At 37.2% G+C, this 19,911-nt stretch overlaps 1 protein-coding gene across 3 annotated transcripts; it reads left to right on the forward strand.

The window, feature by feature from the left end:
• The first annotated feature begins 568 nt into the window (after positions 1 to 568).
• Positions 569 to 16,506, forward strand: LOC127867662 (potassium voltage-gated channel subfamily C member 1-like). Of its 3 annotated transcripts, none has more exons than XM_052408989.1 (6): positions 569 to 626; positions 6,734 to 6,844; positions 7,495 to 7,612; positions 8,656 to 8,808; positions 14,097 to 14,243; positions 14,753 to 16,506. In XM_052408989.1, the coding sequence occupies exons 2-6, from the start codon at positions 6,780 to 6,782 to the stop codon at positions 15,794 to 15,796; spliced, it is 1,527 nt and encodes a 508-aa protein (XP_052264949.1). In that variant the 5' UTR covers positions 569 to 626; positions 6,734 to 6,779; the 3' UTR covers positions 15,797 to 16,506. The 3 variants fall into 3 exon arrangements, with proteins under 3 accessions (XP_052264949.1, XP_052264947.1, XP_052264948.1); XM_052408987.1 differs by lacking the exon at positions 569 to 626 and adding an exon at positions 2,782 to 3,235; XM_052408988.1 differs by lacking the exon at positions 569 to 626 and adding an exon at positions 4,521 to 5,246.
• The last annotated feature ends 3,405 nt before the right edge of the window (positions 16,507 to 19,911 follow it).

Consider the following 19,911-nt stretch of genomic DNA (forward strand, 5'->3'; position numbering starts at 1 on the left):
GATATCAAAGCAATGAATGCGCGATTTAAATTGCGTACATTTGAAACGAAACTATACGTCTTATTCAACTGACGCAAGCATCGGAGCAATCGAAGCGATGTCATTCAAATGCAACATGCAGACGTTGTCAATCAAGCATACTTACGTGTTGATAGAAATCTTTCACAAGAAATGAATTAGATATACGCGAGAAACGTTTGATCGACAGCGTGTTAATGTCACATTGATGTCAGTCTTGAATACTTGTTTTTAAAAAGCTATTATTCTTGCATAAATGATCTACAATGCTGTCATTTCCTATATCTATATTTATCAAAGTCATCACTTTAGCGCATGCGTAATCTCAGTTTATTTCCGCTTTCGCTGTTTTAATACTGTTGTTATCTTCTGATTAATAATACATATCATTGGCCAATAAAAAAAAATAATCTGGAATTCTGACGGATAGGAAATTAAACCACAATCCCGAGTGATTAATACCAATGTACAAGAAGTACAAACAAAGACAATCCTTAACTTGGTGAAGATTCAACATTATCTTTAAAAAATGCAATTGAAGTGAATAGTTTAATGTGAAACAATAAGAATAAATCTTCCTAAAAGTGGTTACTGCTCGAGAGATTAAGGTAGGGCATTTTACAGTTGAAAAGTAAATGCTATTACAAAGTACATACATAAGGGTTATAGGTGTTCGATAGAAGTGAATTGTTAAAAAGCAAAGTAAGTGAGAGTTGAAGCATTGGCGTGTGTTGTTGTTGTTGTTTAAGAAATAAGTGTTCGACCTTTACAGCCTAGTCTAATGCCTGGTATATTTCTTCATTATTATTTTGGTAAATCTCGAAAGCTGTTTCGTTTCTGCTATTGATGTCGGCGTAATGATTTCATTAAACGTCATGTGCCTTTCTATTAGGTTGATATGCGACTTAAAATATATTTAAAAAAAATCAGAAATTTTAATATAAACATTTTATTTCAACCTTAATTTTCACGATATACACCGAGCATCTTTAAAAAGGATATTTCTTGCTACCATTATCGTAGTTTCATAAAAAAATAAACACATGCAAAAGAGTCAATTAAAAACTATTTTTTATGTAATTTCGTATTAAATCTTTAAACTAAAGACAGTCACACTTAAGATAATCAATATAATTTTAATATAAATAGAAACAATGAAAGAGTCAAATAACTAACCCGTGGCATTTGTTTTCGCAGTCTCGTATTGTTTAGCAATAGAAATTACAGTTATCACCATTATTAAAAGCGGCGTTATCTTATTAAGGGCCCAATAAACAGGACAATGTAGTATGACACACCGACATCAATCACCCTGTCGGCATGATATGTCATAAAGTACCCAAGGCACCCTTCCTCCTGCTATGTGACGATATCACCAATTGATTTTTGTAACTTCATTCAACATTTATTTTGTTTTAACGTGGCAGCATTAACATAATATCCATTTAATATAATACAGTACAAATAATACAAAATATATAAATAAATGAAATAAAAAATAAATACAAATAAAAATGATGATGATGATGATGATGATGATTATAATGATAATGATGATGATGATGATAACGAACGCAGAAAAGCTCGAACGCACAAACGAACGAACGAGCAAACAAATTGACGGACGCATTAACGAACGAACATAATAACAAACGAGTGCACGAACATCCGACTGACGGGCCCGCTCGCTGTCTGACTGACTGTCTGACTGACTGACTGACTGACTGACTGACCCGACCCGACCCGACCCGACCCGACCCGACCCGACCCGACCCGACCCGACCCGACCCGACCGACCGACCGACCGACCGACCGACCGACCGACTGACTGACTGACATTTCATACTTTAATATAATTAAACTACAAACAAATCCCTGGTGTTTTCAAAATTATTAATCTATTCACTATCAGTGTGCAATATATTTAATCTTAAAATGTTCTAAATTCATTGAATAAAATATAAATTTATAACCAATATTTCCATTCTTTATTGGTTTACGACCTAAAAAGGCGTTTTTCTTTCATTATTTTTAATACATAAAAGAGAGGATCGAGATACCGAAGCCTACGGTAATCCCTTTTCCTTCGTTATCTATAAATTGACTATTTATTTATAGATCTTTGATTGGGTCGAAAGTCAACAAGACCTACTAGGTAAAATGAGATATGTACGTTGACGTACAATATGTACGATTTTTGTTAATTTAACGTTTCAATTCACGTTCTGTGGTGCGTTATAACTCAAAGAAAAACAGCGTCAAAAGACGTCATTTGGTGCGCTATGACTCTTCCAGAAAATGCCCCAGTCTTTAAAAAATATATACATTTTATATATTGTTTAATTGTTTTAAAACTTTCCAGCACAGATAGTAAAATCCCGACTCGAAGTTGACGAACGATTTCCCAATGCGTCCGTTTTAACCCGACTCTATTACTGTATAAGTTTCTTTTTATAACCCGATAATCCCGTTTATTCCATTTTTATAAATCCCTTTCTGGTAAATATTTACGATAAAAGCTCTCAATTATTTCTTTAACACAAAACTTGCCATTTTTCTATAGTATCAAATAAATTGTAAGTGACTATTTACAGATTTGATGAAATATTGCCTCTGAACATGCGTCAATTCCCTGACATGTTGTGTGCTTGTTAAAACGCTCAATACACGCACAATACACATGACGCGACGTTGTACATGCTGCATAATTTTCGCGCTCTTTTAAATTGAGAAACAGATTTGACACATAATAAATTTGCACTGCTAATTTGAAGCAAGAATATCTTAACGTTGCGGTAACATTTACATTTGGACGTTTCGGTTTCGGTTTCGGATTACAAATTTAATGATTCCCATTTGAGATTTTAACAAATATTAACAGTTGCGTTATGAATTCAACGATAATTTGTTAAAACACTTTACGAGTCGAATAAATGTTTTGACGGAATTATGCATGAAATTCACGTTGTCCACGAGGATTAAAGGCCGGTTGCCATCATCAGTCTTCTAAGTATCGATTACCGGACGAAACATTTACAAGTGTGCGTAATAAATTCAACGAAAATTTGTTAAAGCGCATTACGTGTCGAATAAATGTCAGTAAATCGAGGTGAATCAGTTCTATAAATGGACATGGTGAAATATACATGTACTGGAATAAAATTGTTATCGCATAATTTTAACCGGGAGTTATTTGCACAACTTACTCGCTATACCGGTAAGTAATTAATTGTTTACCACTTGCAATTAATTTCTCGTATAAATTTTTAGTCATAGGTAACACTTGTTTACAGTAAAAAGGTGTGATGATGCCTGAAACTGTCTTTAATGTACTGTACTGTACTAGTTACCGGTGTTATATTACGTAAATGGTTTAACTTCTTGCTAACTAATCAAACTGCGATAAACTCTTACTTCGTGCCCGACGTCAATCAAAAATAATGGTCAATAGTTAACCCCGCCCTCATAAGCATTCGCGTAACCGATTGGACGATGAACATCACAGTTTGACGACTGGAAAGTTACCTGATACATCCTTGTCAGCATTTAAATGACTGTGTTATGTGGCTAGAATAATGCAGGTCGAACCTCAAAGACCTCGTGAAGTGCCCGGTAGGACCTGTAAATAAACTCTGATACACACACAAGCTAGAATATGTTGTTTTTGTTTTTTATCGAGTGCACCGGGATTGTCTCCCATATGGCCATCGCCCCCAGAAAGACGTGTTAGTTGGTTACGGGGGATAGTGCAAGATACAGGAGACACCCCGTTCCAGAGGTGACCCTGGGTCTTTTAGTGCCCGGTGTATAGCACCTAGTACACTGCACCTCGGTTTAACGTCTCATGCGAAAGACGAACAAGCTAGAATAATCGATACGCGCGTCTTATCAGTGGATTATCCATTACTCCATGTGGTGTTTATGGCGATTACTTGTGAAAGTAGGTACCGTGTGCTCTTTTAAAACAGGGAATATTGATACACTGATAGAGAAACCTTGATTTTGTTTGACAATCTCCACTTTCTTTTACTGAAAAATAGGAGGTTTTTGTGTGACGTCACAAGAGGGGTTTTCCGTTACTAAAAATAGATTGGCCGTCAACTTCTCGATCGCGGCCTATTATATTGTATCAGAGTAAAGGTCGTCGGAAGACTTAATACTTACAATTTCACAAAACAAAACTATAAATACCCGTATTCTTTTTTAAGTAAGACTTTAATTAATGATATTTCAAAAATTATAAAACTTATAATAATTTGAATATTATTATAAGTGGTGTGGATGCGATAGTGTTATTTTTCATCAGAGATTGAAATTAAGTGTAAGGGGTGTATTGAATCAGTCATAAAACAAAGCCCTTAAATAGCTCAATAAATTTCAATTTTGAAATGCAGTTTTAATTTTCTTTTACATTGAATGATTTTCGTTTCGTTTACATTGAATGAAAAAATTCATAATTTAAGCATTCCAATTGAAAAAACACCTGCATATTTTGCAAATTGAACTGTCTTTGCATGTACATGTCTATTGAAAACCCTTCTCTAGTGATAATGAGCGATACAAATCTAGCATTTTATGATACCATAAATCTACACATTTAATTTATGTTCCGCAAGTATTTTATATCCGTATATAATGACCAAACGCGATTGCTTGTTTTCATGATGATGTTTCGAACACTGCTGCAATAACGCACGATCTTTACAAATTATCGCAGAGTTTACATTTGCAGGTACTCGTTAAATACGTTAATTGTGTAGCAATAAATTTGTAAAATATTTTAAATGTATAGTTATTAAACACTTTATTGTTATGTTTAAACTGGCTAATATATATAGTTAATAGTTCCTAGCTGTTAATCCATTTCGGACAAATGTCTATTTTTTAAATATGTTCAAATATTTTATTAAAGCAACTGTTAAGTTTTTGACTTAATATGCTAAGAGATGACATGGAGGTATCATAAATTGTGTTTAATGACCAGACACATGTGGTTTATGCAGAGACCCCATACAGAGTCATACAAGTATAGGTCCCTGGGTTTATTACACTGTTTTCTTAGTAATTGTCTGGACAGTATCCGATCATATCGAGATAATCGGTTTGTGATAAACAAAGGGGCAATTAAACACTGGGTTAAAAATGCTGAAACATGTGTCAAAACTGGTGTGAACAATTAAATAAAAGCATTTACATTTATCAAGAGGATTTATTTAATCTGTAACAAGGTAAGTTTTTACAGACAAATAGGTTCAAATCAGTTTCTATATGTTGATTACATAAATTCAATCAATTTGTTGTTTGTTTTCGTCCTTATTTGTGTTCGTTCATTGGATTCAATTTAATCTGAAAGAATTTCAAGTTCTGAGTATTTTTTGTTCTTCAAAAGGGTCGCGAATATGATTGTAACCTTATCACGATGCAGTTCATCACATGCAAACAATAGCAGAATGGCCGCAGTTTTGACGGCCAAAATTTGAGCATGCGCAAACGTGACGTCATTATCAGAATCCCCAAAACCTCCTATACACTGATCGGAAAATGTCAAGCGCCCCGAGGACTCTGATTTCGAAATTCAAGCGCCCCGGCGAGGGATTGTTAAATGGCCTGTGGAAAGCTGGTATATATTTGTACGTCGACGTACAATTTGTACGTCGACGTACTTTTTTGTTCGTCGACGTACAATTTTTCTGAACTGCCAATCATAACACTCGTCTCTTGAGCCGCTTTTCCTTCAGATTTATTCGTAATCAATGTTGAAAATCACGTTTTAATTGAGGAAAAGAATGAATTAAAATATCAAAATTGAAAAAAAAAAGAATTAAAAATAAGTATCCACTTGACGGTATTTATTCTAAAATCGTTTTAAGTAATAAATATTATAAACTGCTGAGACCGTGAATTTTGTCAGATCGTTAAATCTGTCAGATAAACCGGATATCTGACGATTCTTGCAGTACCCCCGTGAGATTGCTCAGATCAGTCGCCGTGAAAAATGTCAGATTGATGACAAGTAATATTTTACGCATGGTTGTTTCAATTAAACTTCATTTCGCGTTTTAACACCTTGCAGTTATTTTCGGACATCTTTTTTCGGACGTTGAACGTAAACACGTTGTTCACAACAAAGATATCAAAACAGTAATTCTAACACTATCAAACATTTGAATTTTAAAACGATTTTCGTTTCAAATGTTATATATATCGATGATGTACATGCATTACGTTTTACATAAATATGGTAATGCGTAATTTACAGTGTTGCAGTGTTTTAATACATTGATATAACATTGATTTAAGAAAATATTTTCAGATTATATATATATTATTTCAGATACAAAATGTTAAAACTGTTTTATAAACAAAATACAGTTCCAGAAATGTATAATCCCAATCGCTGTTTTTATCATTATTTTAGCTTATTCACATGTACACTCATTTCAGGAAAATTATTGTATTATAATATATTTCACACAATCATACCACTATCATCATTTTTTTAGTCTGTCAACTAGCTCGATTGGTCATTGTCTGTTTGGCTCTGGTACTGCTTAAAAGTACCCCGGGTTTCACCGGTAGGGGACAATAATTGTATGTGCATTGTGCAATATTCGGCATGATAGAACGGAAAAATAACTATGAAAAATGTTATAATACCCAAGTAGTTTCTCGATGTGACATATTCTTTATGCGTCTTAATATTCATAATGTTCAGATCCAGCACCAAGTCTATAAAATTGCCAGATACAGACTTGTCTGCCATGGGAACGAAATGTCGGGAATGCTTGACCTTTAACGTTGGAGGCGTGAGATTTCAGACGTTAAGGTAAGTGTATAGTTTCCCGGCACTTATTTTACATCAATTTTACGTTTTCAATGTAATTTCCATCGCTGTGTGTAGGCAGTACGTCCTGACCGATTGAACGCCTGCTGGTACACTCCTATCAATGTGCATATGAGTCTTGTTCTGAGAAAACTGGTCTTAATGCTTGTGCGTTAAGTGTCATCTTAGATTAGCCCGTGCAGTCCGCACACGCTAATCAGGGACGACGCTTTCCGCCTAAACTTGATTTTCGGTAAGGAGGGACTTCCTTGAAACTATAAATACCACAAAAGTGGAAAGTGTCGTCCCTGATTAGCCTGTGGAGACTGCACAAGCTAATCTGGGACGACACTTTACGCACATGCATGAAGACCAGTTTTCTCAGAACACGACTCGTATAATAAAGTACAAACGGTTTGCAATTTATTCACTGAATAGCAGTTGCGACGTTTTTTTTAAGATTGAAATAACACTTATTTTATAGACTTACTTTCATGTTAGCAAAACAATATCAACACATTTGTTTTTCAACAATATAAAAACAACTTGTGGTGAAAGCTAAAATGTAGTAAAAATTAAAATTACTACAGCCATTTATTGTGTACAGTGTGTACTTGTCAATATGGTGATCATGTGTAATTTACCTGTTCCAGACAAACGATCAATGCAGCCGGGTCCCGCACACGCTTGTGTAACGCAGAATTCCTGCAAGCATTCTATGACGAAGAACGGGGGGAGTACTTCTTTGACCGGGACCCAAACATGTTTCTAGTATGCCTACTTTACATGAGCCGCGTTCTGAAAAAACTGGGCTTAATGCATGAGCGTTAAGTGTCGTCCCAGATTAGCCTTTGCAGTCCGCACAGGCTAATAAGGGACGACACTTTCCGCTTTTATGGTATTTTTCGTTTCAAGAAAGTCCCTCCTTACCGAAAATCAAGTTTGGGCGGAAAGTGTCGTCCCTGATTAGCCTGTGCGGACTTCACAGGCTAATCTGGGACGACATTTTACGGACATGCATTATTCCCAGTTTTCTCAGAACGCGACACATATAATTTAATCTTATGTTGATTTAATTTATCAGTGGTTAAAATTATATTGCCGACCTTCTACGTCTCTTTATTATGTCGCATTACGATAGTGATACTAAATGCGATTCTACGAGTCTTTACTGTATCTAGTCCAACTTGTTGACGCTCTAAAATATTCTCTACACTATCAGGTTACATTTCACACCCATGTAGATTCCACATTTCTCTACTGTATCAGACCACTTTTAAAACTCCTAATAAAATTCTACACGTGTCTACCTTGTCACACCATAGTTAGCACATCCACTTAGATTCTACTATTCTCTACTGTAGCAGGTCACACGCACAGACATTCTGCCCTTCTCAACTGTTCAAGACCACATTTATCACGCTCAATGTATAACACAATTCCCTACTGTGACATACCACATTGGTCGACCACACCCTGTGAGATTCTACAATTCTCTACGATGCCAGGTCACATTTATCACACCCAATGCGTTTCTCACCTATCTACTCCACAGGTGGTTAGCGTGTGGCTATATTATTAATTAGTGAAAACATCATTTTGAATGATAAATAATCATATTATAACGAAAAAATAACTTTTCTGAAAAAAAATATTTCACTATCAAATATATATATATATATATTTGATAGTGAAATATTTTTTTTCAGAAAAGTTAATTTTTCGTTATTATATGATTATTTATCATTCAAAATGATGTTTTCACTAATTAATAGCATAGCCACACGCTAACCACCTGTGATCTACTCTGTCAGGCCATCTTAAACTACCTGCGGACGGGCGAGTTGCACCTACCGTCGTTCGTCTGCGGCCCAGCGGCCAATATAGAGCTGGAGTTTTGGGGAGTGCAGCAGTACAAGATAGAACAGTGCTGCTGGATAAACTACAACGAATGGAACTCCGCGCAGGTTTAACTAGATATTTTTCCATTTACCATAAATAAATATTGGTATTTACATGTATACGTGTCTTTCTTTTCGCGTATATATCACTGTCGTATATGCATTGTTTTTGTTTTTTTGTGGGGATACAACTTATACTCACCATTTAGATTTAATTTGAACGTGAAACGCGTAATGCATTTTCACTTCCATCTTTAATCTGTCTTACCAAGCTTGTCTGTTTATACCCTGTCGGCCTGTTTATGTATTTCCCGCCTGTTTATACACTGTCCGCCTGTTTATATCCAACCTACCTATTTACAACCAACCCGCCTGTTTATTACACATTCCGACGGTTTACACATTTGTCGCTTGATTAACCCATTTATGCCTAGCGTCCTGAAAAAAGAACATTGCAAACAGCGCTGTTTGCTAAAGGAATATCTAAAAGAAATATTCTAAATATAGAAATAAGTATACTAGACATCCCTAATTTTGGAAATAAATTGATCGAATTTTGAAGGATGGGAGAGTCCACTGGGCATAAATGGGTTAATACTGACGCGCCTGTATTATATCCTGTCCGCCTTTTTATACATGGCATGAATGTATATTTATCCTGCCTTTGTTGCAAACATTGACCGAATAAAGCAAGGTCGAATAAATTTTCCTATCTCCGGTCAACAGGAAGTAGTGTATTCCTACGCACGCTGTGACGATAAACATATTCTAATATTTGACCTTTGACATTTATTGGGACGCATCATGCATGTTATCGTTATATTATATATCATCCCTTTTTCTTCTTTTAGCTAAAGCTCGCCCTATTTTCTTTTCTAAGCCTCACCGGATAAACTTTCTCCATCTCGGCACCAACCATGTATTCTCTATATCCAGCCCCGCTGTTTATACCTGCTCGCTTTGCATAGAATTCCTGTTTATTTGACCCGTATAGTTATATATTGCGTGTCTGTTTACGTGTTAGCCATAAATATTGCATGCCTTTGGTATCCGTTCCGCCCATTTATACTTTGCCCAACTGTTTGTGTCAAGCTCTTCAGTTTATACCTTGTCCGCATGTTTATTCATTGCCTGAATGTTTATATCATGCCCGCATGCTTATAAATGACCTTACTGATAAAGTCCATGCTTTATATTCTGCCATTACGTGTTTTGTTGGCCACTTCCCTTTTTAATGCCCATCCAGAGCGTTTCTACCCTTCCAGACTGTGTATACAATGTCCGCCTGTTTATACCATGTCCGCCTGTTTATACCATGTCCGCCTGCTTATACCATGTCCGCCTGTTTATACAATGTCCGCCTGTTTATACAATGTCCGCCTGTTTATACCATGTCCGCCTGTTTATACAATGTCCGCCTGTTTATACCATGTCCGCCTGTTTATACGATGTCCGCCTGTTATTAGTTCACATGCGTCTTTCTCCCCCATCAATATCATAACAGTAAAACTGAACTCTTTAGATAAATTACCTAAACATAACATAATAAATTAGTTTAAGGTTTTGTATACTAAATATTTAAGCTCATTATTTTCTATGAAAGTTAACAACAACTACGCCATTAACGCTGAATAAAATTAAAAGCTAAAAAAGTGTATCAACAAAACTGTGCTAGTCTTCAGACCTACATTACTTTTCAAAGTTGTATCAGGTTTCGTTTGAATCCTTTGTTGGCAGTGTGAAGATTGACACAGCGAGCTGAAAGAGCATTTTCTAAGCTTTATCAATTCGTCGATAACGTTTCTTTTACACGTGCATTCTTATATTTTTATGCAAATTAAAAGAATGCTTTCTACAAATAATTGCGTCAAAAACTTAACATATATAAAGTTAAATAATATTTAAAGTGAAGAAAAGACTGTCATTTTATGTTTTCTCGTCCGATATACTCCGTTCTCACTTTATACTTTGCTCTTCAGATATACGCTGCACGCGTGCTATACTTTGCTCGCCCGCTATTCTCTGCTCAAATGCTATACCCTGCTCGCCCGATATAATCTGCTCGCATGCTATACTTTGCACGCCCGATATACTCTGCTCGCATTATAACATCTGCTCGCGTGCTATACTTAGCTCGCATGTAATACTCTACTCAAATTCTATACTTTGCTCGTCGCATATACCCTGCTCGCATGATATACTCTGCACGCCCGATTTACTCTGCTCGTCGCATATACCCTGCTCGCATGACATACTCTTCACGCCCGGTATACTCTGCTCACCTTATGTAATCTGCTCGCATGCTATATTCGATATACTCTGCTCGCATGCTATACTTTACTCGCCAGATAAACTCTGCTCGCATGATATATTCTGCACGCCCGATATACTTTGCTCGCATGCTATACTTTGCTAGCAAGATATACTCTACACGCACGCTATACTTTGCTCGCCCGATATACTTTGCACCCATGGTATACCATGCTCGCCCGATATAAGCTGCTCGCATGCTATACTTAAAGTGATATTATGGGCATAGGTGTCTATCGCAACGCGTTGTTTATTTTTGGTGTTTTCACTTCATATACAGTTATATTTGTTAATGCAGCATCAACATACTAAAACATTATCCCGGAAAGAGAAAAATAATGCATTTGAATATCCACCATACTTTCGTTTGACAACTGATCACGCATGTACAATGTGAACCTAAATTTAGTTTTAGTGCAGATTCGTTCATACGACACAAAGACACAATTTTGTTTTACGTATCATTTCGGCTTACAGGACTGGGTGGGTCACGTAAAATATATAATATAAAATATATTTTTTATAAACAACTGGTAGCAAGATTAGTTGCAGATAATTGGTCAGTAACCACAATTAAACTTACTCTTTTGACCTGTTAATTCTTTTAAGCTCAATTCAACAGTGAAAAATGCCCATAATATCACTTTAACTCGCCCGATATACTCTACTCGCATGGTAAACTCTGCTCGCCGCATATACCCTGCTTGCATGATAAACTCTGCTCGCCCGATATACTCTGCTCGCATGATATAATCTGCTCACCCGATATACTTCGCTCGCATGATATACCCTGCTCGCCCGATATAATCTGCTCGCATGCTATACTTTACTCACCCGATATACTTTGCACCCATGGTATACCAAGCTTGCCCGATATAATCTGCTTGCATGCAATACTTCACTCGCCCGATATACTCTACTCGCATGATATACGCTTCTCATCGCATATACTCTGCTCGCATGAAAAACTCTGATCGCCCGATATGCTCTGCTCGCATGCTATACTTTGTCGACCGATATACTCTGCTAGCAAAGTAAACTCTGCTTGCCGCATATACCTTGCTCGCATTATATACTCTGCTCGACCGATATACTTTCTCGCATGCTATACTCTGCTCGCCGCATATACTATGCTCACATGATGTGCTCTGCTCGCCCGATACACTCTGTTCGCATGCTTTACTTTAATAATCTGTTTAAACCTGTTTGCCTGATATTTCATGCTCGAACGATATACTCTGCTCGCATACTATTCTTTGCTCGCCCGCTATTCTCTGCTCGCATGATATAATCTGCTCGCCCGATATACTCTGCTCGCATGTTATACTTTACTCGCCTGATAAACATTGCTCGCATGATATACCCTGCTCGCCCGATATGCTCTGCTCGCAAGCTATACTTTGCTCGCCCGATATGATCTGCTCGCATGCTATACTTTGCACGCCCGATATGATCTGCTCGCATGCAATTCTTTGCACGCCCGATATACTAGTAATCTGCTCGCATGTTATACTTTACTCGCTTGTTATGCATTGCTCGCATGATATACCCTGCTCGCCCGATATACTCTGCTCGCATGCTATACTTTGCTTTCCCGATAGACTCCGCTTGCATGATATACTCTGCTCGCCCAATATAATCTGTTCGCACGATATACTTTTCTTGCCCGGTATACTCTGCCCGCATGCTGTACTTTGCTCGGACGATATGATCTGCCTGCATGATATGCTCTGCTCGCCCGATATACTCTGCTCGCATTATAACATCTGCCCGTATGCATAACTTTGCTCGCATACTATACGTTGCTCGCATGCAATACTTTTCTCGCATGCTATACTCTGCTCGCATGATACACTCTGCTTGCCCGATATGCTCTGCTCGCATGCTATACTTTGCTTGCCCGGAATACTCTAGCTATTCTTTGCTCGGACGATATACTCTGCTTGAATGATATGCTCTGCTCGCCCGATATACTCTGCTCGCATGCTATACTTTGCTCGCATGCTTTACTCTGCTCACATGATATACTCTGCTCGCCCGATATACTCTGCTACCATGTTATACTTTGCTCGCCCGATAAAATCTGGTCGCATGATATACTTTTTTGCCCGATATGCTCTGCTTGCATGCTATACATGTACTTTGCTCGTCCGATATATTTTGCTCGAATTATACACTCTGCTCTTCCGATATACACTGCTCGCATGCTATACTTTTCTCCTAGAAAGATATACACTGCTCGTTTGCTATACTTTGCTCGCATGATATACTCTGCGCGCCAGATATACTCTGCTTTGTTTGTCAGAAATACTCCTCTCGCATGCTATACCCTACTCGCCGGATATACTCGGCTCTCATGCTATAAACTTTGCTCGCCCGATATACTCTGCTAGTCTGCTTAGCCGATATACTCTGCTCGCCCGATGTATACTTGCATGATATACTCTGCTCGCCCGATATACCTGCTCGCACGATATACTCTGCTCGCCCGATATACTCGGATCGCATGCTATTCTATGATCGCCGCATATACCGTGCTGGCAATACATACTCTGTCCGTCTTATATACTCTGCTCGAAATACGAAACCTTTTCGCTTTTTAAAATCTGCTCACATCTTATGTAATGTCCGTCTTATATACAGTGCTTGCATGGTAAAATCTGCTAACTACATATACCATGCTCTCATGATTCATCATGCTGCTCGGATATCTGCTGCTCGGATGATATACACTTATGTACATTATGTACGATACATCATATATCCGACTTGTACCATATATTTTTCTCGCATTATATACTAGTACTCCGTTATGTCCGTTCCCATTTGATATAACGCGATCGCCTGATATGTGCTGCAATCTCCTTGCTCGCAATATATACCCCTGCCATGCGTGGTGTACCCTACTCGCCTGATATGCCCCGGTTGCCCGATACACTATGCTCGTCTGCAAGCCGATTTATACCCTCCCCGCATGTTTAGATATATCCGTCCAGCCTGTACAACCCCTTCCCAACTGTTCATTAATTGCCCGACCGTTTTAGGACGCCCTTAAGCGACTCGAGCACGACCGGAAGGTTAACCTGCTACCGTGTGACACCCGAGCCACTAGTGGCCTCACATTCTTGCAACGGTGGCGACCCAGGGTCTGGAGGTTCATGAACAGAACTAACTCCTCAACGGGTGCCAAGGTAACAATCATAAATCATTTACTTGCATTCACACAAAAAGCCACAGTCTATTTTTTGCAAATGTGATGTTTCTATTAACACATTAAAACGTTTACCTAGCTGTAACGTGCATGAATGAGGTTTTCCGTTATTACTGTCGAGTTACGTGTTTTCATTACGAAGTGTGTCTACATCTTTTAGCTGTATTAATTTTTAGTTTGTTTTACCATTATTTAATAAACTAAGCTATTAGCATTGTCAGCATTATTGTTTGGAATAGTTTATATATATATATATATATATATATATATATATATATATATATATATATATATATATATATATATATATATATATATATATATATATATATATATATATATCTTCCTTTCCGGAGATAGAATGCACAACTGTACTCTATAAGTCTGTTTTAATGATACGTTTTTTATTACTAGTGGTATCCACGTTTTACAAGTCATAATTGTTCTTACATGTGGTGAGTTGCTGTACTCATTTACTATATTTTATAGGTCTTTGGTTACATGTCTTTGCTCTTCGTGGTGTTGTCAATATTCTCATTTATGGCGGAAACCACGCAACCATTCGAATACTACACGCATCATCAAGTGCAAAAAAACACCAACCAATCAAACAACAGCGATGAAGTCAGCGTGATTACGTCACCCAGCACGTCATCGACTACGCAAGGTGACGAAACGGATACACAGCTTACCAGATCCAAACACCCAGCTTTGAAAATCATCGACATAATTTGTCTTTCTTTTTTTATTATCGAGTACGTTGCAAGGCTGACGTTTTCACCAAAGAAACTTAAGCACGCCACCTCCTTGCAAGCGGTGATTGACTTACTCGCAATCTTGCCTGACCTTATAGAAACAATAATATACAACGCAAAGCCTGGACTCAAAGAAAGTGTGGAAGCAGTAGGCTACATCACAATAATTCGTGTTGTTCGAGTGCTCCGTATTTTCAGACTGGTTCGCCACTCGGCTGGACTCTGGATTCTCATTTACACCCTCAAGGCCAGTTTAAGCGAGCTGATGTTACTATTCTGGTTTATGACTTTGGGAATTCTCGTCTTCTCGAGCCTTGTCTATTTAGTGGACGATCAGACGACATTCGTCAGCATACCCGCGGGCTTCTGGTGGGCTCTCATCACCATGACAACAGTCGGCTATGGTGACATGTACCCGGTGACGGTCCTCGGTAAGATTGTGGGCTCGTTTTGCGCGATGGCTGGGGTATTGATGATCGGTTTTACCGTACCCAGTCTCGTGAACAATTTCATGCTCTACTACAGACACATCCAGTTCGCAATGCACATGGATAAGTTTGAAAAAGAATACAAGGCTGCACAGGAAGATAAAAGGAAGTTCGTCGAATCCAACGGACAACGTAATAGTGAAAATATTGACCGTGTGAACTGCATGAGGAACGTTTTCTTGAAAGAGAATGCACAGGGAATGGATATAGAAAAAATTAAAGAGAATGGGATGAACCATGTGAAAACCACGACGAAATCCAAGGAAGATGATGCCTTACTACAGACATGAGTAAATACTGAACGTAATGTGTTATAAAAAATTAACAGAGTAAGTGCACCCGATATAGCGGTATTTCAACATGCTATTAAATGGTTGTTTGTTTGACACGGAAAGAGTGCGTCAAATGGGAGGGATATTATGAATAAATGCACGAACGGAAAACAAAAGAGCGGTCGATACTCTAAAGAAGATGACTAACTTATTTCTTTACTGGCACCACTGAGTGTCAATATTTACGGCCGGTTAGGTTGTAAGTCTGTTTGATTTCGACATCATGAATATTTAAATTATTAGAAGTTTGCTTATACAGCCTTTGCGAAGTGAGTGCACAAAGAATGTTATTTTTACAATAAACACATTGTTTTGATTATTACCATTCAATTTGAACGAATAACTTGATCAAAAGTTACTATTCGTTAACTTTTGCGTTCGATGTTTCATCAAACTAAACCCTGTGCTATTTAACAGTAAATGTGTGATATGGACAAAAGATGTCATACATAAGAAATAGTAATGGTCCTATAGAATGTTTTATCGACATTTAGTTTATAGATCGCGATATTGAAACCAAAAGAGCAATACTCCGGATATAGACCACACAACACTTGAACATTTGTTGCATTATGTAATTTTTTTTTTAAATAAGTATATGTACTGGATAGTATTTGATGTTAGTTTCGTTTTGTATATGTCTTCGTTTTGATACATTGACACAATTAAAACAAGAGTTCCGCGGTCGGAGATGACCGCATTGAAGCCGGATTTTTGATTTAAATGACAGGAAAGTACCTTTCGTGTTTTTGTCAATGCAATACTTAAATTACTGAAATATTGTTCAAAGGTCAAAATGAAATGTAAGTACTTTTCAAGGCATGAGCAAACCTTGTGTTATGTTTTGAATGCATGCATATACATGAACAACAATAACATTTAAGGTCACAAATATGAACTTGAATTGACAATTAGGAAAGTTTGATCTCAATTTTTACATTCAAGGTCACAGTGACCTTGACCTTAGAATGAATGACCTTGAAATGACCAGTGGTCATCTAAGTGTGCTTGCAAACCTTCATGTCAAGTTTGAAGACTCTATGTCCAAGCATACCAAAGTTATAACAATTTTAACATTTTAACATTTAAGGTCACAGTGACCTTGACCTTCAAATGAATGACATTGAAATGACCAGTGGTCATCTTCTAGTACTGGCCAATCTTTATTTCAAGTTTGAAGACTCTAGGTACAAGCATACTAAAGTTATAACATGAAATAAGAACTTTAACATTTTTACATTCAAGGTCACAGTGACCTTGACCTTCAAATGAATGACCTTGAAATGTCCAGTGGTTACTTACTAGTTCTGGCCAACCTTCATGTCAAGTTTCAAGACTCTAGGTCCAAGCATACCAAAGTTATAACAACTTTAACATTTTTACATTCAAGGTCACAGTGACCTTGACCTTCAAATGAATGACCTTGAAATGTCCAGTGGTTTCTTACTAGTTCTGGCCAACCTTCATGTCAAGTTTCAAGACTCTAGGTCCAAGCATACCAAAGTTATAACAACTTGAACATTTTTATATTGAAGGTCACAGTGACCTTCACCTTCATATGAATGACCTTGAAATGACCAGTGGTCATCTGTTAATCCTGGCCAACCTTCATGTCAAGTTTGAAGACTCTAGGTCCAAGCATACCAAAGTTATACCATGAAATAAGAACTTTAACATTTTTACATTCAAGGTCACAGTGACCTTGACCTTCAAATGAATGACCTTGAAATGACCAGTGGTTACTAACTAGTTATGGCCAACCTTCATGTCAAGTTTCAAGACTCTAGGTCCAAGCATACCAAAGTTATAACAACTTTAACATTTTTTATATTGAAGGTCACAGTGACCTTGACCTTCAAATGAATGACCTTGAAATGACCAGTGGTCATCTGTTAATCCTGGCCAACCTTCATGTCAAGTTTGAAGACTCTAGGTCCAAGCATACCAAAGTTATACCATGAAATAAGAACTTTAACATTTTCGAGCACGCCGCCACCCCGCCCGCCCGCCCGACAACATCAATCTATAAGCCGAGATTTTTTCGAAAAAAATCCGGCTAAAAATGATTCAGATTTTTACATTTTCGTTGAATGTTTTTGAAAAATGTAAAAGACCGAGCCAGTCCAATTGAGATAGCTCGATTTTTCTAATCGGCATACCTCGCTGATTATCATTGATAAAGGTAAAGGAAGCTCAGCTATAAATAGGACAGCATAATTATTCTGGTAAAAATATTTAATAATAGTTTGAAAACGTTAATTTTAAATCAGTTATATTCAATCCATTATATGTTTATAGATCAATGAAACAACTATGCATTTTCTGTATTGTATTTGACAATTGTCGCGATTCTGTAAATAAATTGCGAATGAAAACGTGTATAATTAACATTTAACGCGATCATGAGTGTAAAGAAAACGAATTATTTCGAACCTGCCATTTGTAAACGTTATAGCGAGTATGGTATATAAACAGCATAATAGCCGTATGACATCTTTGAAACTCGCTCTTATGCGTGCTTTCTCATTTTGCATATTTAATAAACTTTTCAAACAGAAATTACAGAGCCACATCAATGCACATACTATGTTCGATAATTCATTCGTTTGTTGGATATTGTTTGCTGTTTTAAACACATATTAGGTCATATCGCGGAGATTTAGTTAACCTTACCATGTGTTCATGGGCGAACTAACGTATTCATATGTGCTCATACCTACTTTCGGGAATCATCGTGAAATTAATGCCGTACATAACGAACAAACATGCCCCAGCTTACTGGTCGTGTACGTAATTCCGGCCCCTTTTGGTGGTTTTATTTTAAATTCTCACGCTGAAGAATTGGGATCGGAATGAAATTTCACATCAATAATCCTGGGTTCATAACTCATCTGATGTGTACGTTTTATTCGGATGGGGCGACTGGAATAGACCCAAGTTCTCCAAATTAAACACCATATAAATCGTCTATTTTTCTGTGTCAATTGTACGTCAAAAATCGGCCACTTTTTTATGTCCAATTCATTCTTTATACTTAAACTATTCATGTTTATTACATTCCATGGGTTAAGGCAAACGTTTATGGTCAACACTCATCAGTTGGTTTGATTTCTTTGTGTGGTTTTAGTTGTTCGCGCAGCCGACAGCTAATGTTACTGCCATAAAATTCAAGTCGGTCTACTCTTAACTACGCTAGGTGCGTCTGCTCTACTACGCTAGGAACGATAACCACCGTATCTGCCTGTTTATACTTCACCACTGGTACACTGCAGATAGCGAGTGAGCGAGTGTGTGTATGTAATCAATAGTGTTTAACAGCTTATGCGACGACATTGGCCAGTCTAGAGTTTAACAGCTTGTGCGACGACATTGGCCAGTTTATCATTGAAATCTGTACATATTGGCTGCTTTCAGGGAAAACGGGGCTTAATGCATGTCAAATAAGATTAGCTTGTGCACACTGATTAGCATGTGCAATTCGCACAAGCTAATCAAGGACGACATTTTCTGATTTTATGGTGATTTTCGTGTAAAGAGAGTCTCTGGTACTGGGATGACAATTAATGCATATGCATAAAGCCCTGTTTTCCCACAATGACGCTTAAATTATCTTTTTTATTAATGATTTGCTAAAAGAACAACACATCTCGACCTGTGCTTTAAGACACACTCTTTATAAATTTGAATGGGTTGTGTTCATTTCAAACTTGCGATATAAAAAGCTTTAACATAATTTTGAAAACTGAGTTGAGTCTAAGATTATGCAATAGCTAACAACGTCGGTGCCTTCAGCGCTTTGATCCTTTTCCTGCATTTTCATTCTTTTTAACATCATAAATATTATTAGTATTGCCTTTTTACTAATTCAGCACAAAATTACAATAGTAAATTGACTACACATACATTGGGAATAAACCCTGTTCTTATTTTCGTTTAAAAGTAATCTTACCTCTTGTAGAAGTGAAATCTTGTGGATCAAATTACACACCCCGTGTTTATAGCACGCAGAAGTCGCATGCTATTCAACAATAACTATTTTGTAATTAACCTACGTAAAACGCTATTATTAGTTC

This window comes from Dreissena polymorpha, chromosome 2 (assembly GCF_020536995.1).
Source record: "Dreissena polymorpha isolate Duluth1 chromosome 2, UMN_Dpol_1.0, whole genome shotgun sequence".
Taxonomy (NCBI): Eukaryota; Metazoa; Mollusca; class Bivalvia; order Myida; family Dreissenidae; genus Dreissena; species Dreissena polymorpha.

What these genes read in the sequence shown, in the direction of transcription:
- LOC127867662 (XM_052408989.1), top strand. Translation starts at nt 6,780, where the DNA reads ATGGGAACGAAATGTCGGGAATGCTTGACCTTTAACGTTGGAGGCGTG. An exon ending in GTGAGATTTCAGACGTTAAG is followed by an intron (nt 6,845 to 7,494) that starts GTAAGTGTATAG and finishes TACCTGTTCCAG; the next exon opens with ACAAACGATCAATGCAGCCG. An exon ending in ACGAATGGAACTCCGCGCAG is followed by an intron (nt 8,809 to 14,096) that starts GTTTAACTAGAT and finishes CGACCGTTTTAG; the next exon opens with GACGCCCTTAAGCGACTCGA.